This window comes from Chelonia mydas, chromosome 3 (genome assembly GCF_015237465.2).
Source record: "Chelonia mydas isolate rCheMyd1 chromosome 3, rCheMyd1.pri.v2, whole genome shotgun sequence".
Classification (NCBI taxonomy): Eukaryota; Metazoa; Chordata; order Testudines; family Cheloniidae; genus Chelonia; species Chelonia mydas.
In genome coordinates this window covers 167,450,111-167,477,782 of record NC_057851.1, presented here as the reverse complement: position 1 = coordinate 167,477,782, position 27,672 = coordinate 167,450,111, and the positions used below count along the sequence as shown (strand labels likewise).

At 41.9% G+C, this 27,672-nt stretch overlaps 2 protein-coding genes across 7 annotated transcripts in view; both read left to right on the top strand.

Annotated features, from left to right (window-relative positions):
- The window catches only part of THADA (THADA armadillo repeat containing), a 299,475-nt gene extending 289,742 nt beyond the window's left edge, over positions 1-9,733 (top strand). For all 6 annotated transcript variants that reach the window (XM_037895818.2, XM_037895817.2, XM_037895819.2 and 3 more), the window contains 2 exons: positions 6,993-7,159; positions 8,332-9,733. In XM_037895818.2, coding sequence (XP_037751746.1) covers positions 6,993-7,159; positions 8,332-8,676 — 512 coding nt within the window. In that variant the 3' untranslated portion in view covers positions 8,677-9,733. The remainder of the gene's footprint in view (positions 1-6,992; positions 7,160-8,331) is intronic.
- Positions 9,734-14,378: 4,645 nt separating this feature from the next.
- On the top strand, positions 14,379-18,662 carry ZFP36L2 (ZFP36 ring finger protein like 2). The gene is made up of 2 exons (XM_027824706.3): positions 14,379-14,637; positions 15,323-18,662. Exons 1-2 carry the CDS (start codon positions 14,587-14,589, stop codon positions 16,673-16,675), a joined length of 1,404 nt encoding a protein of 467 aa, XP_027680507.1. The 5' UTR covers positions 14,379-14,586; the 3' UTR covers positions 16,676-18,662.
- Positions 18,663-27,672: the final 9,010 nt, after the last annotated feature.

Here is a 27,672-nt window from a genome sequence, read left to right as displayed (position 1 = left end):
ATGGTGAGAATAGGGTTCGCTCCATTCAGTACTTAGAGGAGAGCTTCAGAGAAAACTTGGGATGCTGCAAAAAGTGTTGTTAGGTGGGTCAATAGCTGATGCTTTCCTTTGTGTGAATACTGAATCAATGCACCAGCATGGTATTAGGGACATTGTGCGGCTGAAGCTGCCATTTTGGGGATGAGATGTTAAACTGAAAACCTGACCTGTCATACATTAAAAAGAGAGGCATGTATCATGTTGTGCTTAAGATACTGAAGTGAGACTCAGGCTATCTGGATTCAATCCCCAGATTTGCCATAGTTTCACTGTGTGAACTTCACTAATTCAATCTCTCGCTTCAGTGAAATGAGGATGATAATATTACCCTACTTCACAGGGTATTTGTGAGACTCTACGTTACTAGGATGGCATAATAACCATGTGAGTACCTACCTGTCTAGATCCCATGGCACTTCTTACAAAAAGTAAAATTGACTAAATTCCAGCTTGATTTATTGTATCCCATCTACCTAAAATTCCTCCTTTAATTTCATTTAGAGAATTATTCTTCTTTCCTCCTCCTAAAACCTATTGTTGCTGTTGGATAGCACAATGTTGTTGTTTGTGAGCCCCTAACAGGATTTTTATACTGAGCTCTAAATATTGAACCAATTAGTTGTGTTTATATTTGCATTGAATGACAAATTTTCTTCTATAACTTGCACTATTCTACAAACTAAAGCTAAATTATTGTTTGACAATTACTCATGTAAAACCAATTAGGAAACAGTTTATAGACACAGAACTCTAGGTTTTAATCTTTGTTCTCATAGTCTGTGTCCTGCCTTTTTTATTTTGTTTGTATTTTATCATTCTTGGTATGTATACTTTATTCCGCTGTATTCAATGTTTTGTTGATTTTTTTACAATTCTTAGTATAATACAAAAGTTTAAAAAGAGTATATTTTGAGGACACATCATAGGCTACCAGGAGAAATGTTCACATCTGGCGTGATCAAAGGTCTTGTGGTATATGAATGCGTATGTGGGAGGTCTAATTCTTCCATGGGTGGATTAACAAAGAAAACTCAAACCACTATAGTACTTATCCATCCCCCTTTATGAAAATTTACTTCCTGAACATAGAAAAACATCTAATACCTTATTTTTATCTTCTGTTTTTCATTTCAAGCAGTATTATTAATTCTTATGCTTTATCTTGTAACTACTAGTTTAAAGCACAGAGCATTCTGTGTATTTCAACCACTGAAGTAGCTTTATTTAACAAGATGATAATCTTGTTTATGACTGACATTTTTGCATGTTGTAACTTATACATGTCCTAGAGCTTTGAGAACTGATAAATGATCATTTCAACACTTCTACAGTGAATGAGCCTATAGATCCTGCCCTTTATGGAATGCTTACATTGTTTGTTATGTTCATTAGTAGCCTCTTGCAGACTGACTCTTCAGATTCACTTCCTGCTATTTTATTTTCTGTTAGTAGTAGTAAGTTGAATGACTATATAAGTATAAAATATCTGAATGATACAGACAACTGGTTCTGAACAACATTGATTACAATGTGAGAGGCTTATAATACTGGGTCATTGAATCACTTTCGTTAGGACTCTACTTTCACATTACTCTGAATTATTAACACAATATCAAATAATATAGAGTATAAGGCTAATTGAAATCAGTGATGTTTGTCTATTACCTATAAACATTAAATACATCAGTGAAATTCTGTAAATTCTTTTTAAGTTACCTATAAAGAGAGTTGTATTCTTCTTCTTTATGCATGCATATGACATCAATTATTGTTCTTTTACTTAGCACTTATGAAGTACTATTCATCTTCAAAGCATTTTATACATATTTAGTCACTCATCTACTCTATGCCTGATTTTCAAGATCTAATTTTCATAGGTATCAGAGTAAAGTTGCTATGTATACCTATGATCTCAATATGATACAGATGAGTGATGGATAAAATAACAGCAAAAATACTTCAGTAATCTAGTTCCTGTACATCAGTGTCTATAATTATTAATGTTAATAGTTCAGTTAATTAGTGTAATAGAACATATGCTATCTTGGGGTAGTGAGTAAAGAAAGGGTGGATTGATTGAATGTATGCAACTGGACATATAGTCAGTCCCAAAAAGAAGTGATCAACATCAGTGCTTGGGGTATGCTACTGATCCCCAGGATCTGATTTGGATATGGATAGAGACTTCTTTGCTGGTTTTAATGAAATAAATACTACTGGGAATTGTGTGATTATGGGAGACTTTAACTTCCCAGGTATAGATTGGAGGACAAGACCTACTAAAAATAGTAGGGCCTGTATTTCCCTGGATGTGATAGCTGACAGATTTCTTCACCAAATAGTTGTCGAGGTGATGCCATTTTAGATTTGGTATTGGTGAGTAGTGAGGACCTCACAGAAGAACTGGCTGTAGGGGACAACCTTGGTTCTTCTTCGAGTGCTTGCTCATGTCCATTCCATTGTAGGTGTGTGTGCTCGGTACATGCACTGGTGCCAGAAGTTTTTCCCTCAGTGGTATCCTTAGGGGACCAGCTCTGGTGCCCTCTGGAGTGGCATGCCTATGCACTGGTATAAGGGGTGCCGCCAGCTCCCCCCACCCTTAGTTCCTTCTTACTGCCAGTGAAGGTGCTGGAATGTCTCCTTGCATCAGCAAGCTTACTCCTCTCAACTGTGTCTAGTTGTGAACTTTCTCTAAATAGTTGTTAGAAATTTGTTAGTTTTATAGTTTCCTTAGTGTAGATTTAGTGTTAGTTTGTTAGTCCCGAATGGGACTTACACTAGGGATGGGACATGCCCCAGGACCCAGGCTTCAAATCTTGTGACTGTTGCAGGAAATCCCATCCCAGTCAGTGATCCCCATAGAAGCTTAGGGGAAACCCATAAGAGCAACAAATGTCGCATTTGCAAGAGCTTCAGATCATGGACCAAAAAGGAACAGGACATTCGTCTCCGAGCACTCCTTATGGATTCAGCCCTTACTCTGGTCTTAGAGATGACCAGATCAGATTCTGCTCCTAGCACCATGGCCTCAGTGCAGAGCACCCTGCCAGCACTGGCCTCAGACTGGCACCGCTTTCCATTCCTGGTACTGGCTAAAAAGCAAAGAAAGGCCAGGAGTGGGTGTTCTCCTACGTCCCATAAAGGGAAGGAGAGGACTGGCTTCAAGACTGAAATTGATACGTTTATGAAGGGGAGGGTATGATGAGACTGCCTACAATGGTATACAACTGATCTGCAACTGCTAGTAGCAAATATCCCCAGCAGCCAGTGATGGAGCACTTGATGGGGAGGGCTGTGAGTTACTACAGAGAATTCGTTCCCAACCAAAAACTCAAAAGGTAATAACAAAATGTTTTTTTAAGTACATCGGAATCGGGAAGCCTGCTAAACAACCAGTGGGGCCACTGGACGATCGAGCTACAAAAGGAGTGCTTAAAGACGATAAAGTCATCTCAGAGAAACTAAATGAATTCTTTGCTTCAGTCTTCATGGCTGAGGATGTGAGGGAGATTCTCAAACGTGAGCTGTCTTTTGTAGGTGACAAATCTGAGGAATTGTCACAGATTGAAGTGTCACTAGAGGAGGTTTTGGAATTAATTGAGAAACTTAACAGTAACAAGTCACCGGGACCAGATGACATTCACCCAAGGGTTCTGAAAGAACTCAAATGTGAAATTGCGGAACTATTAACTATAGTTTGTAACCTGTCCTTTAAATCAGCTACTGTACCCAATGAATGGAAGATAGCTAATGTAACGCCAATATTTAAGAAGGGCTCTAGAGGTGATTCTGGCAATTACAGATCGGTAAGTCTAACGTCAGTAGCGGGCAAATCAGTTGAAACAATAGTAAAGAATAAAATCGTCAGACACATAGAAGAACATAAATTGTTGCGCAAAAGTCAATATGGTTTCTGTAAAAGGAGATCATGTCTTACTAATCGATTAGAGTTCTTTGAGGGGGTCAACAAACATGTGGACAAGGGGGATCCAGTGGACATAGTGTACTTAGATTTCCAGAAAGCCTTTGACAAGATCCCTCACCAAAGACTCTTACGTAATTTAAGTTGTCATGGGATAAGAAGGAAGATCCTTTCATGGACTGAGAACTGGTAAAAGACAGGGAACAAAGGGTAGGAATAAATGGTAAATTTTCAGAATGGAGAGCAGTAACTATTGATGTTCCCGAAGGGTCAGTCCTAGGACCAATCCTATTCAACTTATTCATAAATGATCTGGAGAAAGGGGTAAAGAGTGAGGTGGCAAAGTTTGCAGATGATACTAAACTGCTCAAGGTAGTTAAGACCAAAGCAGACTGTGAAGAACTTGAAAAAGATCTCACAAAACTAAGTGATTGGGCAACAAAATGGCAAATGAAATGTAATGTGGATAAATATAAAGTAATGCACATTGGAAAAAATAACCCCAACTATACATACAATATGATGGGGGCTAATTTAGCTACACCTAATCAGGAAAGAGATCTTGGAGTCATCGTGGATAGTTCTCTGAAGACGTCCAGCAGTGTGCAGCGGCAGTCAAAAAAGCAAACGGGATGTTAGGAATCATTAAAAAAGGGATAGAGAATAAGACGGAGAATATCTTATTGCCCTTATATAAATCCATGGTATGCCCACATCTTGAATACTGCGTACAGATGTGGTCCCCTCATCTCAAAAAAGATATACTGGCATTAGAAAAGGTTCAGAAAAGGGCAACTAAAATGATTAGGGGCTTGGAATGAGTCCCATATGAGGAGAGATTAAAGAAACTAGGACTTTACAGCTTGGAAAAGAGGAGACTAAGGGGGGATATGGTAGAGGTATATAAAATCATGAGTGGTGTGGAGAAAGTGAATAAGGAAAAGTTATTTACTTGTTCCAATAATATAAGAACTAGGGGCTACCAAATGAAATTAATGGGTAGCAGGTTTAAAATAAATAAATGGAAGTTCTTCTTCACTCAGTGCACAGTCAAATTGCCTGAGGAGGTTGTGAAGACTAGGACTATAACAGGGTTTAAAAGAGAACTGGATAAATTCATGGAGGTTCAGTCCATTAATGGCTATTAGTCAGGATGGGTAAGGAATGGTGTCCCTAGCCTCTGTTTGTCAGAGGGTGGAGATGGATGGCAGGAGAGAGGTCACTAGATCATTACCTGTTAGGTTCACTCCCTCTGGGGCATCTGGCATTGGCCACTGTCGGTAGACAGGATACTGGGCTGGATGGACCTTGGGTCTGACCCACTATGGCCATTCTTATGTTCTTTCTAGCTATTGGGTCTTGACAAAATGCTTAGGGTCTAACTGATCTCCATTTTTGGGGTTGGGAAGGAATTTTCCCCTGGGTCAGATTGGTGGAGACCCTGGGGGATTTTCACTTTCCTCTGCAGCATGGGGCAGTGCTCACTTCCAAGTTTAAACTCGAGTAAATGGTGGAATCTCTGTATACTTGAAATCTTTAGTTTAAATTATGATTTCAGGACTTCAGTAACTCAACCAGAGGTTATAGGTCTATTAAAGGAGTGAGTGAACAAGGTTCTGTGGCCTGCAATATGTGGGGCAGTGGTGGGCAACCTGCGGCCCATCAGGGTAATCCACTGGCAGGCCGTGAGACAGTGTGTTTACATTGACTGTCCACAGGCACAGCCACCCACAGCTCCCAGTGGCTGCGGTTTGCCGTTCCCGGCCAATGGGAGCTGCGGGAAGCAGAGGCTAGCACGTCAGCTGTAAAGTAAGTGATTAATATGCGGGAGTTGCTTCCAATGTTTTAGTCTTATTCTGCCTGCATTTTTGTTCATTTTTAATCTCAACAGTCCTTTTCCTTCATCAGACTAAATGAATCCTCAGAAAGAGGAAGTCAGTGCTAGCTTCCAAGTGTGACTGATTTTCTAGGTACCTGCGATTACATCATTCCACCTTCCTTTGTCCTGGTAAAAAGGTGTCTTGGAGAATAGCATTACTTTAAAAATAAGCCCTTTTCATGAATAGCTTTTCTCTGGTGAATATAAATGAACCTTGCTAAAATTTGTTTTACATCATGCTCTAGTCAGGGAGTTTGTCTGCACTAGGATTTTCCCTCTATATTTTCCCACTGTTGCTACCACTAGTGCAGCTCTACTGCTGATAGCAACAATGGGAACCCTAGTGTAGACAGGGCTCTGGAAGGTTGCTGGCATTTTTACCACCGTCATCGAGAGCAAGCAAACACAGTGATTAAAACATCATTTGCACCAGCTGGAAATCTAGGGAAGAAACGCAGTGTAGATAAGAGTGTATGGGTACAGTTTATAGCATGGTGGTTCATCCATTTCTCCACTGTCCAGGGAAACTATATTAGCATCCTGCTAGCAAGACCTGTGTTTAAACCCAATTCTGGCTAAAGATGCCTGGAACTCTTATGTAAACAGGGCCTGAATTTTTCTTGATTTTATGGGTTTATTTTAACCTTTATTGTTTTGTCTATATTTATAATTTAATTTATTTTATGGAGGTTTGGTTGAAAAGCATGCCATTAGCATGCTGTGAATATTGAGTTCCATGGTGTCAGACGTAATTTAAAACATAGCTGCATTTTGTGTATTACTTTTAACATATAGTCACAGCCTACAAGGTGATGACCTTGTCTGAAAGCAAGGGACATACATGTTCGTATGCTTGGATACATAATACTGAACGTTACTATCTGCACAATAGTAATTTTTAAACTTAATTGTCTTAGCTGTTTTATTTTGAAATATTATTTATTTTTATTATTTTGAAATAAGAAAAGAGCCCAACCCCCACAGCTGGCTAATCATGTATTTCTAACTACTTGTGACTGTAAATTAGCATTCTACATTTGCTTTTGTAAGTTCAGCCTTGATATTCCTATGTGAGCTCACTTATATGCTACTGTTAATGTAAAATGATGTTTGGTCTCAACTTACATTATTCTTCCTATTTTCTCTCCGCAGAGTTTGCCTTTCGTGTAGTAAATGCATCCATGGCCTTGGATTTAGCATTTGGCATACTGTGTGAGCTGCTTCAGCAGTGGAATCAAACCAGTGCTGGTGTCCTAGTGTTACTGGAATGGCTGCTGGGAGAGGATGAGCTAAAAAAAGATATGGAGACTACAACACTGGTAATTCTAATAACTACTTAATTTCTGGAGCTGGAACAGACTTAAACTTGAAAGTAAAACATTCACAGCGACAATAGTCTGTTTAAAATAAATAAATAAATAAATTGGGCCTGATCCTGCAGTTCTCATATAAGTAGTCCCATTGATGTCAACACTAAGCCATACTTTTTTTAAAAAAAGTTTAATGACCGTCCTGGGTTATTTTAACATATCGGTTGTCACCCAACATTTCAAAGATGCAGGGCCTGATTTTCAGAGGCGCTGATCACCTAAAGATCTGATTGAAGTTAATAGCTGTTGTAGATGATCAGCGTGTCTGAAGTCCAAGCTCATTACTCCTGCTACTATTGGTTTGCTTCCTGCTATTGTTCTAGTTTTTCCAGAGCTTTCAAATTTTGTTATATTCTGTGGGCTCAGTACTACAAAGTCTTATACACATGAATCATCCTCGCTCATTGAAACCATTGACGTCAGTAGGTAGGATTTGCATAAACAAGACTTTGCAGGATTGGGCCCATAGAACTTAATATTGTATGTTAGGTGCTAACTTGCCTTTGAAAGGCCAAGAAATATGAATATAATACTATAAAGTAAACTGGTAGTAGTGGCATCAGCTACATCTTTGAAACACTGGCTGACAACTGATATGATAAAATGACCATTCAAATGTCTTATGAAACTTTTCTTAAGCATTTGGTTTACGTATGTCTTTTTGATGTTCTACTACTGTTTCCTTGACTGACGTAATTTTCCTTTATTAATTAATCTACTCCAAAAGCTCCATGATATACCCAATTACCATACTGATTACTGAGGTCTCTGTATAATATAAGACAGTGACACAGTGGAAGGAAAGCTAATTCTGCACTCCCCACCATGCACAAATATTTAGGCTGTTTTTACTTCCGCTATTTCCAAAATAAAAGTTACATCATAAGTGCCTGATTTCTGGAGATATGTCATTGGCACACTGGGAAACTTTGCTTTGGGCTTTCCAAATCTTTGAGTAAATTGAAGAGATATATATGAACCCTTACCCTCACATAGAACAGCAAAGAAACTGTTTTAGTAATATTTTTATCAGCATTATTTCCCCTTAATGTTGTTTAATATTGGATTATTTGCCCTTTATCATCAAACCACTGATCTTTGTTGTTTTTCTTTTCATTGAGATGGAAGATGACAACCTGTTTAATAAAGGGGAAGTGAATTTTTGGGCAGAGACGCTGACTAACGTCAGACAGCTTAGTAAACATCTGTTCTTGCTCATACCAGCCACTCATTTAAATTCGCCAGATCAAGGAGAATTCCTTCGATTGGCAAGAAGAGCATCTGATCAAGCGAAGCTTGTTACACAGCTTCTTAAAGAGCTACCGCCAACTCCAGAATTTTCCAAAACTGTGGAATTCACAAGATTAGCAATTCAGAACGAAAGAATATCAACTTGTCTTAAGATATTAACCTTGCTTGAACTTGATGATGATGCTTGCAAGAACAAAGAAAATCCTGAAAAGTGAAACACTGGCAGTTTGTCCTGTGCTGGTTGTATAAATTTTATTACATTGTGAACAAAGAGTTGAATTCTCTCTAGGTTTGGGACGGGATATATTTGTTTAATGACTGTAGTAAACCTTTTTAATAGTACATGCTAAAAACACATTTTTCATGAGTCCATTGAATCTTTGTCAGACTTGCTGTAGGAGAAGATTTTTTTAAATGCATTTACTAATTTCATTCAGACCAGCATAGTTTATTGCAGCTACTGTAGGACGCAAAGCAGCTAACCTTAATATTTTCCATTCATCCAGGTGCAGGCCACCTGCCGATCTGGTGTGCTTTATCCCACAAGTTATTCCTCCTCTACTCCAATGCCATAATTCTTGACTTTGTTTTTCCTTTTGTCAGCATGTAGCAATTCTTAACACACTCAGAATATTAACCTGATACTGTTTTATTTTGATTTTTTGAAAAACTGTTCCTAAAAAAAAATATTGACTTCCTTTGCTTGCCCATGCCAAGCCTGAATCTGAGTTTTTAACTTCATTCCATTTTTAACCTGGGGGAAGCATAGGAGCCTGATTTTTAAAAGTGGCCTCTTGTTTTGCAGGTGCAAATAGATGTGTAAGTGCTGCCAAGTGCCTGATTGCTCCTGCACAGAAAATAGGTATCAGAGTGCTAACATTTTACCTTCAAACCAGAGGCTGGGTTTGAAGCCCTTTCCAGAATGAAGACCAGTGTTCAAAATAAAACATGCTTTTCATTTTAGAACCATATGAGGTCATGCTTGCTCACTTAGAGTGTACTTTACTCTGTAAGTAAGGTATGAGTAAAGATAGCAGAATCAGGCCTTTCCAAAATAGAGCAAATCTGATAGCAACCTTCTGATGGTGATCAGAATAATTTTATTTTGACATTACAGTCTGTTTTAGGAGATTTTGAATATAGCAATGTGTTGTCTCAGATCATCAAGAGAGATCTGGAGTCTTCTTATTTATGTGTGTTTTGTACATTTCTCTTTCTGAATTCTTGAATTTGGTTCCAAGATCATAACAAGTTCAAATAAATAATTAAAAAGACTCAGTGCATTATTTAATCAAGAGCTAAAACCTGTATAGCATGCATGCAGTAACCAAAACAAAGATATATAACTTACTCTAGACTGATTTTTAAATTATCACTGCAAGAGTATGGGCTTATGATCAAACAGTGATTCTTTATTTGCACTTTCACCCTTCATGTCTTTTAGTAAATGTTAATTGGAAATCTTACTGAAAAATAATTAATAGTTCAATACAAGAGTTTCTGAAGCTTAGTACTTTCAGATGCTTTAAGTTATATTCTTAATATCCCAGTAGGTGGCACTATAATACAACATTATCTAAGAACTAGTGACAGTGCGAGGTTTCATATTATTTATACAGTAGCTTAATCTTCAATGTAAACCTGAAGCCCAGTTCAATTAGTGTAAAATGAATTTCTCTAGCAAGTGTTAGTTGTATCATTGTTAATTTTTAATAATACAGTTATAACTAGAATGGGCTGCTAAACTGGGCTCTGAAAAATATTTTGAAAAAAATGCATTAAACATTTTTATTTAAGAGTTAAAAGTGGAAGAGAGCAGTTTGACATATTTGCTTTCCACTGCATAAGCACTACACTGAAATTAAAGCCTAAGTGGTTTATTTTGAAAACAGAATATTATCTTTTATTGCAGTGACTTTTTATCATAAATATTTTCTATAACGGCAGTGTCATGATTCAGCATTTCTCATGTAAATAACTTTCAATAATAAAGAAACATGAGATTTCAATGAGGCAAAGGAAAACTTAGTTTACAATGAAAGGACAGTTCACAGGTATTCATTTTATCCTATTTACTAATAAATAAAAACAGAATCCAGATTAGTCATCATCAAATATATTTTATGAAAAAGCTGTTTTCTGATCATTAGATAAATAGCATAAATTTTATCTCAGCTATCTGTAAGTACATTTGTTCAACACTAACAGTTAGCAACTGTCACTTTACACACCTTTTTGACTTTTTTTTAACATGTGGTATAGCTATTCACTTTTTATGGGATAATACAAATAGAAATTAATCCTGCTGAATTTCAAAAATCCTTCATTGCTGCTCTTCTTGTGTGGGGCTTGGTAGTTTGAATGGTATAAAAATGAGTAAAACAACTTTTAACAGCACAGTAGTATATCCACAAGATTTATAACAGAACATAAGTAACTTTGTAAAGCCTCAAGAACATGGTTAATCAGTGAACAAAACTACTTTAAATCTTAATCTTCTTTATCAATGTTTTTTAAAGTGTAACTTTAAACTAAGTAATATCTCCTAGTTTATAGAGAGCAAATAATTTTACATCATCTTGCATACATTTCACCACATATTGTTGGTGATTTGGGTTACTGTATAACTACTAAATCAGAAACCTTTAAACTTTAAACAGCAGCTGCAGTACAGGATTAGCAGTGTCTAGTAGAGAGAACTTATCTGTGATGTATTTGATCTGAGTCAATGTATCAAAGTATTTGTTGTTCAAACGCTGATTATACACTGCTTTTTGCATGATTATCTTCATAAACTTTGTATTTACTTAGACTGGTAACTAAGGGGCAGGATCTCCCTCAACATGGTGTTTTCTAATCTTATTACACGGTTTAGTTTTTGAATAGGGGGAGGAGAGGGAAGTTTGAACTAATCACATTAGCATGAAACCAAATGAATGGAGGCGGCTAAGGAGAAAATATACATTATTGGAAATATAGAAGGGTAATCCCAGTTTAAATTTTTCCCCATTTTAGGACCTGAGTCTCATTACGTGGTAAATCACTAACAACGTAATGTTTTCACAGAACTGCAGGAACATATTAAAGGAAAATTTAAGTTTTGTTCGGATACCGATGAAAATGGAATATTGTTGCCTCCTGTAACTGGGATGCCTTCGCAGGGTTGGGGCACTAGAGGGTGACATATTACCATAAAACCACTGCGAGACTAAATGTCAACATGTCACGTCCACCTCCAATTTAGCAACGCAGCTTCTCAGCCGCGAGTTAGAAAGTGCTGCCAAGTAGATTAGTTTACAAGGTGCATTTGGTGAGTTAGAGATTTGTCCCATGAAGGATTGTGGTACAGCAAGGAATGTGATTTGGTTTCCCCCAACCCCCGGTGCAATTTCTTCTCGGGTATCTTTTATTTTTAAACGGAGAGGTAATGGCCCACGTTAGTTTCAATTTCTTTATGGTTTATTAACACACTGTCAGCAATTGTGACCTTTTAACAGATTGAGCAATGGGGTGACATATCGCACCCTGTGCTGCCTTTTGCAGGAGGAGGGACTGTGCTGCTGCGCTGAGAGGTTGCTAAACTGCAGCCGCTCCCAGAAGTGCATTTCTCCGCGGGGCTGGACACAGTCACACTGAGGAAGAAGCCAAATGGAGGCGTGAGCTGTTTTGCGAAAACCTGGTGTGAAGACCTGGCGCAAAATGTCCCAATAAAACGCCACTGAAGTTGCTTTTCCTTTGGTAAATTTCTTTGCAAAGTGCAGGTTTCCTGCTGACGTGGGCAGACTTGCACCCTCGGATTTTCAGGGCTTGACATCCCAGCTCAGAAAGAACCGAAAGAGGATCAAACGTCTCCACTGCTTTTGTAACCCAAAACTTGCAGGGAAACTTTTACACGCGCATCCATTTTCCCCCTTGCTTGTGTTCCAACCGTTAGCAAACGCAAGTATTGGGACTGCAGAATCGTAGCGTCGAACGTGTTTATACAAGCCTGGGTGTCGGAGCCGGGCCAGATTTATGAATGCCGGGGGAGGGGGGAGGACAAGCGGGGTTACCTGCCGTGTACAGTGTGGTTAAAAACATCCGCTGTTTCTCGGGGAGAGCGGGGTTTAGCTCCCTTTCTAGCGCCCCCCTCCCGTCCCAGCTACTGTCCAGACGAGGGCTCTTTAGGAGGGAGGGCCATTACGCCTGAGGAGCTGCTGGGACAAGAGCTGGAGGGGAAAGGATAACTTGGCCGGGCAGTTGCACAGAAAGAGCAGTGTCCGCGGGGGGGCTGCAAAGAAAGAGCTCCCGCGGTTAACTCTTCCCCGCCCGGGCCGTGCAGACTCAGATACGCCAGGCTCGTTGCTTATTTGTCTTGAGGCGCGCGTATATTTTGCGTGGCTAAGGAACCCAGGCGGGCCGTACGTGTGCCCCCCCTCCCCCGGCCGAGGTGTGGCGCCCGATACGGTTCCGTCCCCTTCCACTCACCCCTACCACGGGCTTCCTTCCTCCCTCCCTCCCTGCAAAAGCTAGGCAGCGCGCCAGCCCGGGGCCGCTGTGCGGCTGCACTTCCCCGGGCGGCTGCACCCCGCCCTCGCGCACCCTGCCCGGGGAAGGGCACTGAGCGAGCGGCCGAGCCTGGGTCCTCTTCCCAGCCCCGCGGTGCTGCTGCCCAGGGACGGGCGTTGGGGCTCCAAGTCAAAGGACACGAAATTGGCTTTGCTGATCGTATCACAAGACCTTGACCGGCTGCCAAGTCCCTGTGATCTACTAGGCCTTATTGGAAAGCTCCGGGAGGCGGGCGCATGGTGCAGGCGGCGCGGGACGGGGGAGGCCTTTTGCTGTGCGGGAGCCGCCCGCCGGGAGGGGAAATAGTTCTTTCTTTCTTCCCTCCCCCCCCCCCAAACCCGAGCCCTTTAGCCAGCCGCGCTTTGTGGTGCAAAGTAACACACCCTGGCGACCGTCCGCTAGTTCCGCGGGCGCAGCAAGCGAGGAGCCAGAGTTTGTTTCAAACCAATTACGTGGCAAAAGTTGATGTTCGGTGGGGAGGGAGGAAGAGGCGTCCCGTTTCACTCCGAGGTACTTGGGTACATCTTCCTTTGTATTAAGCTTCGCAGTCTACTCGCCAGGAATATTAAGCCGAGAGGGAAGCCCTTTCCGACACGTGCTGGTTGAAACTTCCTCGTCAGGGAGATGGTAGCGTGAAAAGGGACACTGGTTTCCCCGAGGCATTTTAAAAGAAAATACAGGAGTTTACTATCAAATAATCAGAGCCTCCTAGATACGTCTGCAGTGTTTTCTGCGTCAATAACTCTTACATATTAGCGTGGTTTCTAGGTAGTGCCTTCTGTAACAATTCTTACTTTTGAGTGCTTTGTAACAAACGTATATGCACTGTGCATTCGGTAAGTGCCCTCTGCATTTCCATAGCAAATCTCCATGTATAGGACCATGCTTTCTGTACACGTGTACGGTGCAGTCTGTAGCAAGCCTTGTCTATACTGCACGGTGTTTACAAATACAAGTGTATACACAGCGCACCCCGTGTGTAGTGGACTGCCTGCTACCCACAGTGCATTGTGTAGCAAGCCTGGCAGAATGCTTTCTATACACTTTCCACTCTATAACCCTGTGCATAGCAGAGTCACAAGACTAGTCAATGGCTCACTGCAACCCCGAGTGAGCATGACGCTAGCCGTAGAACCGACAGCTACCCCGCCCGCCGCTCTTTCTTTGCTGCTCAGCCCCACAGCACCTCCCTGCACTCCAGGCCCCTGAAAGAAATTGGCGGCGCCCAATCAGAAGCAGCGGAGCTGCTGAGGAGGGGGCAGGGCCGGGTGGGAACGACTGGGCGGTGTTGCTGGGAGACCCCGGCGGGCCCGACTGGGGCCCGCCCCTTGCGCTGTCCGGCGTTTATATATGTGCCGAGCACGGGGCTTGCAGAGTTCCAGCAGTCAGCTCGCTGCAGCAGTAGGCGCCGCCTTGGCCGGGCACCCACTAACCCACCCCTGCTGGGAAAGTGATTGGACCATTTCGGATCTCAAGTAATCAGCCCTTTCCTATCTAGTCGTGGCTTTTCCAAAGCCTCCGAGGAAAGCGGGATCTTTCGGTCCTTCCTGTATTTCCGATCACTACAGGATCTCGAAATGTCTACGACGCTTTTATCTGCCTTCTATGACATCGACTTCTTGTGCAAGGTAGGGGAAGAGTTTGCATTTTGTGTGTCAAGCACTTTGAACGTTTTAAAGGGCTTAGCAAATCTGAGCATTTGAGTATTTTCTTTCTAAGTCTGACTCTTTAAGAAGTGGAATAAACTCCTATTTGTTGGTGGGGGAGGGGTGCTGCTTTCCATGTGGGGTGCATTTTACACGTAAGTTGCTCTGTGATCAAGTTAACATTTAAATTGTGACAATTTGCCTGGTTGGTGTTTCATCCTTCCCGAACTGATCTACAGTTCTCTCGGCACAGGGTTCTAAGGAGATTTGTTGACTAGAAGTTTTTCAAGAGTTGGAGCTGTATTGCATTGGGGAGCTTTAAGATCTCTAAAGCTTTTAGTTGTAAATGTGCTGAAATCAGTATCAGATCTCCCTCAAGGCTTCAGACTCTTGCAATGGAAGTCCTTAGGCTAATGCTGTGAAGGTGAAGCTTTAGCTGGAGCTGTGTCACCTTTTAAAAGACACTGCTGAGAAGTAAGTTTTTAGTGTCTAACTCTCAAGCTGCAGGAGAGACATTAAGATGTCCCACGCTCTCCCTGCAGATGTGCTGCGAGGGGGGCGTTTGACCCCCGCGCAGTCTCAGGGGGCGCTGGCCGCTTGCAGACCTGCTTGCCCGTCCGAGTCACTTTGCAAACTTTTTCTCTTCCTTTCCCCCTCTTGCTTCCAGAGTGAGAAAACCCTGAGCAACCTGAGCAGCATGCTGGACAAGAAGGCGGTGGGGACCCCCGTGACCTCGCCCAGCTCCAGCTTCGCGCCGGGGTTTCTGCGAAGGCACTCCACCAGCAACCTGCAGGCTCTGGCCAACAGCTCCAAGTTCCCCAGCTCCTCGGGCTCCAGCTCGTCGTCCTCGTCCTCCTCTTCCTCGTTCGGCAGCCTGAAGGAGACGGGCACGGGCGGGGGGGGAGGCGGCGGGAGCAGCAGCCCCACCGCGCTGCTCAACAAGGAGAACAAGTTCCGGGACCGCTCGTTCAGCGAGAATGGCGAGCGCAGCCAGCACCTGATGCAGCAGCTGCAGCAGCAGGCGGGGAAGGGGGGCGGCGGGGCGCCCATCAACTCCACGCGCTACAAGACGGAGCTGTGCCGGCCCTTCGAGGAGAGCGGCGCCTGCAAGTACGGCGAGAAGTGCCAGTTCGCGCACGGCTTCCACGAGCTGCGCAGCCTCACGCGCCACCCCAAGTACAAGACCGAGCTGTGCCGCACCTTCCACACCATCGGCTTCTGCCCCTACGGCCCGCGCTGCCACTTCATCCACAACGCGGACGAGCGCCGCCCCGCGCCCGGAGGGGGCACGGCCGCGCCCGCCGCCCCGCACCACCACCCCCACCCGCCGCCGCCGCCTCACCCCGCCGGCAGCACCGGTGACCTGCGCGCCTTCGCCCCCCGGGACCCGCCGCTGGGCGGCGGCGGCGGGTTCGGGCCCCCGCGCGGCGCTGGCGAGCGGCCCAAGCTGCACCACAGCCTGAGCTTCTCCGGCTTCTCCGCCCACCACCAGCACGGCTGCGGGCAGCAGCAGCCCGGCGGGCGGCTGGAGGCGGCGCTGCTCGAGAGCCCCGGCGGGTCCCGCACCCCGCCGCCGCCCGCCTCCGCCTCCTACTGCGACGAGCTGCTCTCGCCGCCCTGCGCCAACAACGCCTTCGCCTTCTCGGGCCAGGAGCTGGGCAGCCTCATCGCGCCGCTCGCCCTCCACAGCCCCAGCTTCGCCGCCAGCCCCGCTGCCGCCGCCGCCGCGGTAGCGGCCGCCGCCTTCTACCGCTGCCAGCAGCAGCAGCCGCCGCCGCCGCCAGGGGGGAGCTGCCCGGCGCCGCCCGCCTCGCCTCCCTTCAGCTTCCAGCCCCTGCGCCGCCTCTCCGAGTCCCCCGTCTTCGACGCGCCGCCCAGCCCCCCGGACTCGCTCTCCGACCGGGAGAGCTACCTGAGCGGCTCCCTCAGCTCCGGCAGCCTGAGCGGCTCCGAGTCCCCGAGCCTGGACTCCGGCAGGCGCCTGCCCATCTTCAGCCGTCTCTCCATCTCCGACGACTAGGGGGAGCTGGGCCGGAGAGAGGGGAGCGGAGAAGAGGGGTGTGCACCCCGCTGAAGGGGGGAGGATAAAACCCCGGGAGCAGAGACCGCAGCCTTGAGAACTAGCCAAGCTCGCACAGTCCTTCGATGATCCTCTTGGGTTTGGTTTTGTTTAATTGCTGAGCAAGTAAATTAAAAAGCGAGGAGAGAGGAAAAAACTTTTTATATCGAGAGATGAACAAAAAATTAATTTGCAAAAGGGCAAATGGCGACATGAACAGAACAAACCTATTTTTATAGAGAGACTTTGGAAGAAGGGGATTTTTGTTTTTTTTTATTTGGAGACTAGTTATAATATGCACCAGCAGCAGCAGCCATTCCATCTGTGTGTGTGGTTTTTTTTGTTTTTTGTTTTGTTTTTAAGCATTAGTGGGGGGGGGAGGGGGGAACAAGACAAACCCACACCCACCAGAAAGCAAGCAACAAACAATCCAGAGGGGCATGAACTCTGCATTTCAAGCCTCTCCACATTTTTATATACAAAAAAGAGAATTTAATAAGTAGTTTGTCTTTCAAGCCAATTTCAAATAAAAACCCACACCAGTACTAAACCTATAAGCTTTTAAAAGAAAAATCCAACATCCTGCCAGGAATATGCCTTGATAACAACCCTCTAGTTTTTTTATATAATCTATCTTATATATATTATAACAAATGCTAAAACTTCCATTCCAAAGTTTAATGTTGGTTCCATTGCCACCACTTAGTGGATGTTTGGCTTAGAACAATTTTTTGTTGCTTTATTTGGAAGCACTCAACTGAATCTAGTTTGTAATTGTTGGAGAATAACTGCTGATTTTTTTTTTTTTAAATTTTTTTAGCTGTTTGAGTTGATTGCATGAGTCACTGCACACAACTCAGTATGAAACTATTTAACTTATTTATTATCTTGTGAAAAGTATACATTGGTAATTTGTTCATACTGTATTTATCGGGTATGATGAAAAGCAATAGATATATATTCTTTTATTATGTTTAAATTATGATTGCCATTATTAATCGGCGAAATGTGGAGTGTGTTCTTTTCACAGTAATATATGCCTTTTGTAACTTCACTTGGTTATTTTATTGTAAATGAGTAAAAATCTTAATTTAAGAGATTGTATGTAATATTTATTTCATTAATTTCTTTCCTTGTTTACGTAAATTTAAAAGATTGCATGGTTTCTTTATAGAAATCGGTCTCTATGCTGTGGAAGTAGTATGAGGAATTTCTGTGGGTTTTTTAGAATGTAAAATGGTTGTAGCCCGTCCGCTTAAAAAAACAAAACACACAAACCCAACAAAACTACTTTGCAATCAGACTTCAAAGTGGCAAACCTAATTCAAATGTGTTTAAATTAACCAAAAAGTATTTTTGTTGCCTAACTTCACCAATCACACTGTGATATAGTCTCAAAGTATGTAGCAATAATTGGGGGTCCCAGTGTTATGTCTCACAGTGCCTTTTCAAGGGTCCATGCTTGCCTTAAATCTTCCTCAACCAAATAAGTATTTTTCTTAATGCTTGAGATAATTTGAATGTAGGGATGGGTTTTAACTACATGAAAAGTTTCACCACTTTTTTTTATAAGCAAGGAGGCCACCTTTGGATCTGAAACTTTATGCAGTACATGAACATAAATTGTTTAATTAAATTCCAAAACTTGTAATTTTTTTCCTTGTGTAGAAAGTCAGGAGTTTTCCAAAACTGTCCTGGACGGTGGATGAATGAGCAGTAGCTTTTAGTTTTGTTTGTACATAGGTACAGATCAAGCACTATGTACTCTATTTGGACTACTTTAACAGAAGTATGTTTTGAATGTAACTAAAGGATAAGTCAACTTGAGTTGTAATATATTTTCGGGAGTCAGTTCACTACAAATTGAGTGTGAGACTGTAAACTTTGTACTGTAAATGTTTTGTAGTTCTCCCAATAAAATTTTTGGAAAAAAAATCAAGCTATTAAAGCCATGTCTGGAAGGTGGTTTTTTATTAACTTTTCCCTATCAGAAATGTGTCTAGCTACAGATTAACCAGGTTCGAACAGCAAAATGGCTCCATTCCTGTAGAAATCATTGGTAGTTTGCCAAAACTAATAAACAATGTTCCAGAAGGTTCCAAAGTACCTTGTGCAAATTATATTCTATATCAGGTTTAGGATGACGGTGGGGAACAAACCTTTGCTTTTTGTACCTTAACAGCTGAAATGGAAAATCAAGTTATTAAATGCTTGTGAAATTGTTTTTTATATCAGTAACTCTTTGTTTATGGACGTTATTAATATGCCATTAGTCTTTAAAGTTTGTATGGGACAAGTAGGAAATGGTAATCTGGGTAATAACTTTAATTGAGCTTTAAAAAAAAAAAAAAAGTCTTTGTTCCAAATGCTCTTCCTCATCTAAGGAATAGACTTGTAGCCTCTCATTCCAACACAGAAGATGTACTGGTATTAATGCTAATCTGACTCTTCAATTTATTCTGTAACCCAAAACCCAGGGCCTAAGACTATCTAGCATTGCTGTGGGTAAATCTTTATAATATACAGAGGCTTCTAAATAACACATTTTAATGTAGAAGGTGTTTTATTAAACTTTATAAAGTTTATTTTAATGGAACCTGTTGGAGTATGGGCTACATCATGATTCTTTTGTCAGTCTAATAAATGTTAACATAATGGCATCTCTGGACTGGCACAGTACTTTTTATAAAATACAAGGTAGAATGTAATACTGTTGCCATATGTCTGTATAATCAACCTAGTATACTGACTTGTAGTTTTAAAATTTAAACAAAATAAACATATAACCATGCAAAATAATCTCTAGATGGGATGATGCCTACTATTTCTGTAGGTTATGCTCTGGTCTGTGTTTGCTCAATTATTTCCTATATATATAAATGTGGTGGGTCCCCTCCCCCCCCCCCCCCCCAAAAAAAAAAAAAAAAAAGAAACTATAATGTCTGCAAGGAACAGGAGCCTTGATCAAATGTTCCCAAATATTGAAAGTAGGCTTCTAATTCTTAGTTTACTGATGTCTACTTGAGGTAATGCAATCTTGTTTTGTTTTTTAAACTAACATTCAAATTAAAACTGCATAGTTATATACTTCTGTTGTTCCCAAACTAAATAACTCTTATTATTATTTATTTTATTTATTGCTAAATCTCTCAGCTGGAGCTGCTGTATTCTATCAGCCCATATTTTTATCTCCTATACAGTCTTTTATTCATTAAGTAGGACCTTATTGTAAGTCACAGAAGTTCAGTTTGGTATGTCCTGGTTGGGATATGAATTCTGAAAGTTTGCAGCAGCTGTTCCACATTAAACACAGTTGCACTCCTGTTAATTCAAGCATTTTCGTGTGTTGAAAATGCCAAAAAAGCATGCATAACAGTTTATAAAATTTGTGCGAAAGGGTAGTATATCGCTGTGTCTGTTGGTATTTGGGGGGAAAGCAGGGCCTCAGCAGCTTTGCATCCCTTTCACTGTAAGTGATACTCTGAGGTGAACAGTTACTAGTTTGCTATATCTCTGCAAAAGTGCATGTCAAAATACTATAGGCTCCACTCTTGTTTCTTTATTCCAGATCCCCAGGAATCCTTTAACAGGAACATTAGGGTCTGTCTCATATGTGCTCCACAACTGCTTGTTAGCCTTTAACTTTTAAGTTAATGTAAGAATCAATTTATGTAGCTTATTTCAGAACTGGATGGAAACAGAAAGCTGACCAGACCATTCAGAAATTTCCTGTTGTCCTGCAGTAAATTGTGGCAAACCAATGCAATCTGTGTGACAGTACATTGTTTTTTCTGTAGGTACTTTTTGAATTAACAGGAAACAGGCCTCCTCTAGGCAATTCATTTGTTGCTGGGTCTTGGTGATCTGACAAATGGGTGTGCTATTATCATTACTTGTGCTTAATGGAGTTTTAGAACTGAGCCTTGCATGCTTTTATCCTTTAGTTGTTAGTCTTTGAAACGGTAATGAACTTAAAACTGAAAATGAGCTTTAAAAAAATGCCAGTTGGTGTATTGGATATGGGATTCCCCAATGTATCAAACTGTTTCTCTTCTCCATACTTAAATGTAATCTCTTTAAAATAGGGCAGTGGCTCTCAACCTTTCCAGACTACTTTCCAGGCGTCTGGGGTATGCAAGACCAATCAGAGTTTCACCTCACTTGCTTACAAGATCAGACATAAAAATACAAACATGTCCTAGCACACTGCTACTGACCAATTGCTGACTCTCATTTTTACCATATAATAAAATTAATCAATTGGAATATAAGTATTGTACTTACATTTCAGTGTATAATATATAGAGCAGTGTAAACAAGTCATTGTATGTGCTTTTTATGTAGCCTGTTGTAAAACTAGGCAAATATCTAGATGAGTTAATGTACCCCCTAGAGGCCTCTGCATACCCCCAGGGCTATGTGTACCCAGGATTCCCCATAGTTGATTTAGGTTATGGATCTGTGCTACCTGTGGTTTAATGAGAAGACGAAAAAACTGACTCCAGATGCGTGTCTGAATGGATTGTGCAATACAGAACAATGTATTCCAGTAGCATGCAACAAACAGAGCCATTGCCCTTTATTAACATACCATGACTCAAGCTTAAACAGTGAGGCAGCTTCTTTCTGACAACATTCCCAGTTCAGTGGAACGCTGAAATGCTGTAACTTAGGCAAAGTGCTTGTAGTTTCCACTTTGAAAACTTGACACCACATATCAGACTTCAGCATATTCCAAAATGTAGGTGACTGCATGCAAACCGGTAAGCTTAGGTTGGTTGTTCATGTTGTACATTTCTAATATCCCATTTTATTTGTCCACATTAATGGTCTTGAAAAAATAACTCCTTTTACCCCCCACAATAAATTACCAATCTCTTTAACAATTGCTGAGGTGGGGGATTTAAATAATTTTGTGGCTCTGACAGCCTCGTGTTGAACCAAAGTTAAAGATTTCAGTTCAGTTTGCAAGCTAGGCCTGTTTAGGCATACTTTATCCCACATCTGAACATACCTACTAAAGCTAAATGATTGGCACCATGTACTGCAGATTGTATGGGTTCCCTTTTCATTCTAGCTTCCAATGACTTTTGAGTGAATTTTCATTTGTTGAGATTGTAGTATGTGCTGTTTACTCTGCAGCCACAGAGTTCCCTACTCACCTTACAGGGCTTAACAATGCTGCTTTGACTGACCAAAGAATCATATTGACAAGTTCCAGTGGGAGTAGCTATATTCACAATAAGGCTGGATTCTAATGCAAGACCCTGAAGGTCCTATTGGGATCCAGGAAGAAGAAGAAATAAGGGAAGCACTGAATGGATCACATAGGCCTATCCATTTCTCTCCACCCTCCTTTTTATTTATTTAAAATTCTTGGCAGACAGGTTTTCCCAACCTCACCCAACACTAGTTTTTGCTAAAGTTGTGAAGTGGCCTTGAAGTCACTGGTATAATTATATACAGTCTACTAGGTAAGCAGTTAGAATGAACTCTTAATCTTTATGTTTAAAAGTACAAATATTAAATGGTGGGAGATAGAAAAACTATAAGCCCTTACTTCCTCCTCTGTTCTGGAGTGGTAATGCTAAAGAAGACACTTTGCTATAACTCCCTTATTGTGCCTTTCTGATGTTGTGTTGGAACTCCTGTTTTTGACTTTTCAATACTAAATTACACAAGAATGGCTAGTTAGTTTGCTAAGATAGTGACTTTTTCTGGTGGGGAGAGGAAGATGGTTTTGTTCTGATGTTAGGAAAATTCCTGTAACTCCCTTTTAAAGCTCTCTTTCCATATTGGCAACAAATCGGTCACCCTAAGCTTGAGCGTTTTTTCTAAAGTGCTTTTATTTTAAAAGATAGCGGTGACCAAAATAAGGCCCAAATCAAACTGAAAGAATGTGACTGTCAAAACTCTTTTTTATAAAACAGCTTTGCAAAAATATGAAATTCACAAACAAAGCCACAGAAGGTATTTTCCAACTAGTGTATTACTGGCCCCAAACAAATAAAATTGTGCAAGATTGTTCTAAAAGTAAACCACACCTGATAATTTTAGTGCAATATGGATAGTCCCTGCTCCAAAGAGTTTACAACTAAAAGGTAAAGGAACAATACACAACATGAAAACAATGTTCAAATATTAGTATATTCCTAAACTGTCCCTCTCTAGTTTGCCTACAATAAATTAGCCAGATAACAGCTCTGCTCCGGAAAGATATTTTCAGAAGATGAAATACAGAGTGAAGAGGGAGGTAGAGATGTATTCTGATAGGTAACATAGTAAACGGTAGATTGTTCAACTGGAGTTGTGTAATTTTTCTAAAAATCCAGATAATGTACTGAGAAACAGCAATTTCTTTTTCTAATAAAGAAATTAATACGTAAACTCAATCTCTGGCCTGTATTGATTTCTATGAATGTTTGAAAGGTTACTCCGTTGAAATGGCGAAACAGTTGAAAAAATGCTCTAGTCAGGAAGAAGTTTATTCTTGAGACTGAAGTATGCAAATACAAGTAATTTCAGCTTTCGTCTCAAACTAGATCATAATAAATGTGTTAATGGAAGCCTTTTTGGGTGGAAAAAGCAAAGATTAGCCATAGACAGTTGTGTGGAAAGCAGGCAAAATTATTTACCTGATAAATCGTTTATCTATTGCTGACGGATAGATGACATTTGTTGAGTAATTTCTAAGTCCTACAGCACTTGAGAAGGAACTACAGAATAATTTAAACCCTCAGTTTTTCCTCCTTGGCTCATAATATAAATAGAGAGGTAGTTCTAGAAGCACTGAAATTTAAACACAGAAGTCCTGTACCACTGGATTATTACCTGGGTCTTTTCTGAATTGTGTTCACTTGAATACCCAAAATTCTGAGAGCTGTTCAAGATAAAGAATTAAAGGGAGATTCTATAGCAGTAAGAGGTCTGGTAACTGGTATTGTGATTGGCCTTCAACAGTGCATAAAATCTAGTATAAGATCCATTGCAGTTTACTCACCAGATCACTGGTGTAGAAACCATTTTCCTATGGGGCAGGAAAGCGCTAGGAATTGGCTTTTATGATTGCTAAGGTTTTTCTATATATGTGCAAAAAAGGGTCCTTTATTTCATCTCACTTCTAACTTTTCCATGAATAAAAGTCTGTAGCTTAATTTTTAGTTACCTGGATATTCTGTCTCCCCTGGATAAAAGATGATGAGTAGAACTGGCTCCTGGATGCTCCAGAAACACTTGTGGATTGATAATAGGGTGAGGTATGTGGATCTTTGAGTTTTGCTGTGTTATCAAATCTTAAATGGGACTCTTATTTTATAAGTATATATACCCTATACTTGTTCCTCAACTAAATGAATATGGAGAGGGGGCTGTGAAAAAATGGGAACTGTATCCAGACATTTGTTGTTTTACCAATCTTCTGATTTTTGTTCTTGTTGGAGGAGGGAGGGTATTTCCATAGTCAACCCCCTAATTTCACCAGAACTCTTAGTTTACCTTTAGATTTCAGTGTATACATCTCTCTGCACTGAAATTGTCTGTGTTCAACTTTTGGAATACAGCTGTATTGCCTCTTGTTGAACTGGTCAGCTGCACATAAATGGGAGCTGGCCCAGTAGACGGCTGGGTCAAGAGACACTGAACACAGATTTCATAATGCACCGAGGTTAACTCCCAGATTAAATGAAGATTTCTGCTGTCCCAGTTCCTAATGCTATTCTCTTAACTTGTTTCCCTGGAGTATCCTAAAACTTGTCAGCAGCTTTGCCAGAATGTCTATCTTGATTCCCAAATGAAGAGTATAATGTGAAATGAAAGCCTGGGTTTTTAAATGTATTTTTAACCTACGTTTAGTTTAACCTTACACTTTGCTGTAGAATCTTCTTTTGTACTATGAAAGAGCTGGGTCCTTGGGTTTTCATGCATTCTCTGGTCATTTCTCAGCTTCTGAAATTTTTGTTAAGCCTTTTAACTCAGAGAATCTCCACTTCTGTTCATCTTATATCACAGGTCCTCCAAGGTGCATATACAGGCTTCCCTTCTGTTCACCCAACTGGAATGTCTACCTAAGAGACTGGATGATCAGCCACACAATTCTAGTACTAATATGAAATATTTAGCACTTCTGTTGTTCTGCAAACACTAATCCTCACAACATTCCTGGAAGGTAACATAACTTTTCTGTAAATTGGGAATAAGTGACATGCCAGAGATCCCCCATGTAGTATCAGAGCTGGGATTGTAATGCAGGAGTTTCTAGCTCCTAGTCTACTGCATAGGCTCTGTCCAAGCAAACCTTTGTCACTGCAAAGCAAATGTAGGTCATATTCTCAAAGTGTATTTTTACTGAGAACATACAGAAGGTTCGTATTTAATTGCACTTCAGTAATGTCTCATGATAGCAACTTAAATGGCTACATCAGAGGTGGGCAAACTACAGTCTGCGGGCCACATTCGGTCCGCGGGACCGTCCTGCCTGGCCTCTGAGCTCCCGGCTGGGGAGGCTAGCCCCGGCCCCTTCCGCACTGTCTGCCGTCCCACACAGGCTCACCTCACAATGCCGCCAGCGCTCTGGCCTGCCGCTCCTGCCAGGCAGCGCGGCAACATGGCTGGCTCCGGCCAGGCAGTGCAGCTGCGAGCTCCTGCCATTCTGACCGGCATGGTAAGGGGGCAGGGAGCGGGGGGGTTGGATAAGGGGCAGGAGGTCCCAGGGGACAGGGAGCAGGGGGGTTGGATGGGGCGGTTAGGGAATAGGCGTGGGAGTCCCGAGGGGGGCTGTCGGGGTGTGGGTGTGGATAGGGGTTGGGGCAGTCAGGGGACAGGGAGCAGGGGGAGTTGGATAGGTGTGGGAGTTCCCGGGGGGCCTTTCAGGGGGCGGGGGTATGGATAGGGTTCGGGGCAGTCAGGGGACAGGGAGCAGGGGGGGTTGGATAGGAGGTGGGGTCCTGGGAGGGGGCGGTCAGGGACAAGGAGCAGGGGGGGTTGGATGGGTCGGGGATTCTGAGGGGGGCAGTCGGGGCAGGAAGTGGGAGGGGTCAGATAGGGAGCGGGGGCCAGGCTGTTTGGAGAGGCACAGCCTTCCCTACCCAGCCCTCCATACATTGCAATTGCGATGTGGCCCTCGGGCCAAAAAGTTTGCCCACCCCTGGGCTATATGCTCAGCCTGAAGATGTGAAGATCCTCAGTGTGGGAATGTATAGGATCCCATTTGTTATGATTACAAACAGTTGTAAAATCAAAGATGTTTATTACACTTCTTCTCCAATGAAGCCAATTTGGCTTCCTTTGTTCAGAAACTACAAATATCCGTCGCTGTAAGAGACATGCTCTGGCACTAGTGTGTTGTGTTCCAATTGTTTATGCATGCACACAAATGCAATTCCCTGGTGTATGAAATAGTGTTGGGTGGAGGGGAAATGAGAGCCTCGTGGAACAAGCTATATTCAAGTTTGCTGAACTGAACCTGAATGTTTTGCGTTCAGTTTGGCTGTACTCCATTCTGGGTAAGGCACGTGGAAAGATTGGAGAAGGGATGGCTACTTGGAAAAGCCTGTGCCCCTGGACCCCATTGCTGGTACAAGGTGGCCACGTCCCAGTCCCTGAAGGGACATCAGTGCTGAACTCCAGCGGGGTAGACCTTCTGTGCTAGTGTTACAACAGAAACATCAAGTCGTGGTATGGGTAAACTACAGAGTTTAATCTCACTTTTTGCGTACCTCTCAAACTTCTTTTGGCTTTGCCTACCCCTTTAAATATCACTAAATCCAGCTGTATAAGAAGAGAACACTCTAGGCATCTACCTGGCAAATCGTTTAGTAGCAAAGTGGTTAAAGAGAGAGCAAATTGGTGCCTTTTCCTTTTGTGAGTGAGCTTTTTTAATGGTATCTTAATAGAATCTGATGTGGAATTTAGAAGTCATAGCACACAGGCTAATAATATTCAAACAGTTGTGTATTTTGCAAGCACATTTTAAAAATGAATACTGCAAACAGGTATCTCATTTCGTGTGATATATTTCCATTGGCAAAAATATATATTGGAATGCATATCTGAAGGCTAATCATCTTATAGTCTTTACACTACTATGGATATTATTATCAGTATATGCAACTGAGGGCAGTAAATGGTTGCACTAATAAAAATAAAATGTCTCCTGCACATATGAATGACCGCATAAAGATGTTAGGGGAGAGGGAGGATACTCAGGAGATCTTTAGCCCCATTGAGGAGGACATCAACAGCTCAGTAAACAGTCCCCATCAGTTTCCTCATGCAAATGAAGGCCAAAAGGAGGGCAAGAAAGACAGTCCTGAGAAAACTAAGTTTCCCACCCAGGACACATTGGCAGGGCTATTGGGCTTTATATGTCCGCATCTTTTGTGGAGCACTGAGAAAGATAATCTGCTAGGATGAGTAGGAAGTATCCCAGAGGATTAATTTCTGATGGGGTTGGTGGATGTCAGCCCTTAAATTTGCTGTACTTGTAAATAAATTTTAGAAAAATAACTGACTAGTGAATACAATTCACTGTTACACACCTTATTGTAATAATGAGATATTTTAGTGAGGAAGCTTTTAAACCACTTGTAAATATCACAGCTTGCAAAAGTGAGATGGAATACCACAGCATCGAAGCAAAATGTACTGAGGCAATACAAAGCTTCTGCACCTTTGAGCTGAGATGACTTGATGCCCCAGTGTGAGTTTGGGGGAGAGTGGCAGTTTCCAGGCCAATAGAACTAAGTAATGTGCAGTAACAAATCTTTGAAAACTGATTCATTGTTAATAAAAGTGTTATGTGGGATGAGGTTTGTTACAGATTATCTGTAAATTCACATCGCTGTAAATAAGTGCATGGTATTTAAAGTGTCCCTACACATCCAAGTATCCGTGTATGTTTTACACCCTGAAAGGTGTTAGCAGGATCTAGTGCATGGTGCCATCAAAGAGCATCAGCCACA

Coding starts and splice junctions, on each gene's coding strand:
- ZFP36L2 (XM_027824706.3), top strand. CDS start 14,587: ATGTCTACGACGCTTTTATCTGCCTTCTATGACATCGACTTCTTGTGC. Junction 14,638..15,322: donor ACATCGACTTCTTGTGCAAG/GTAGGGGAAGAG, acceptor TCTTGCTTCCAG/AGTGAGAAAACCCTGAGCAA.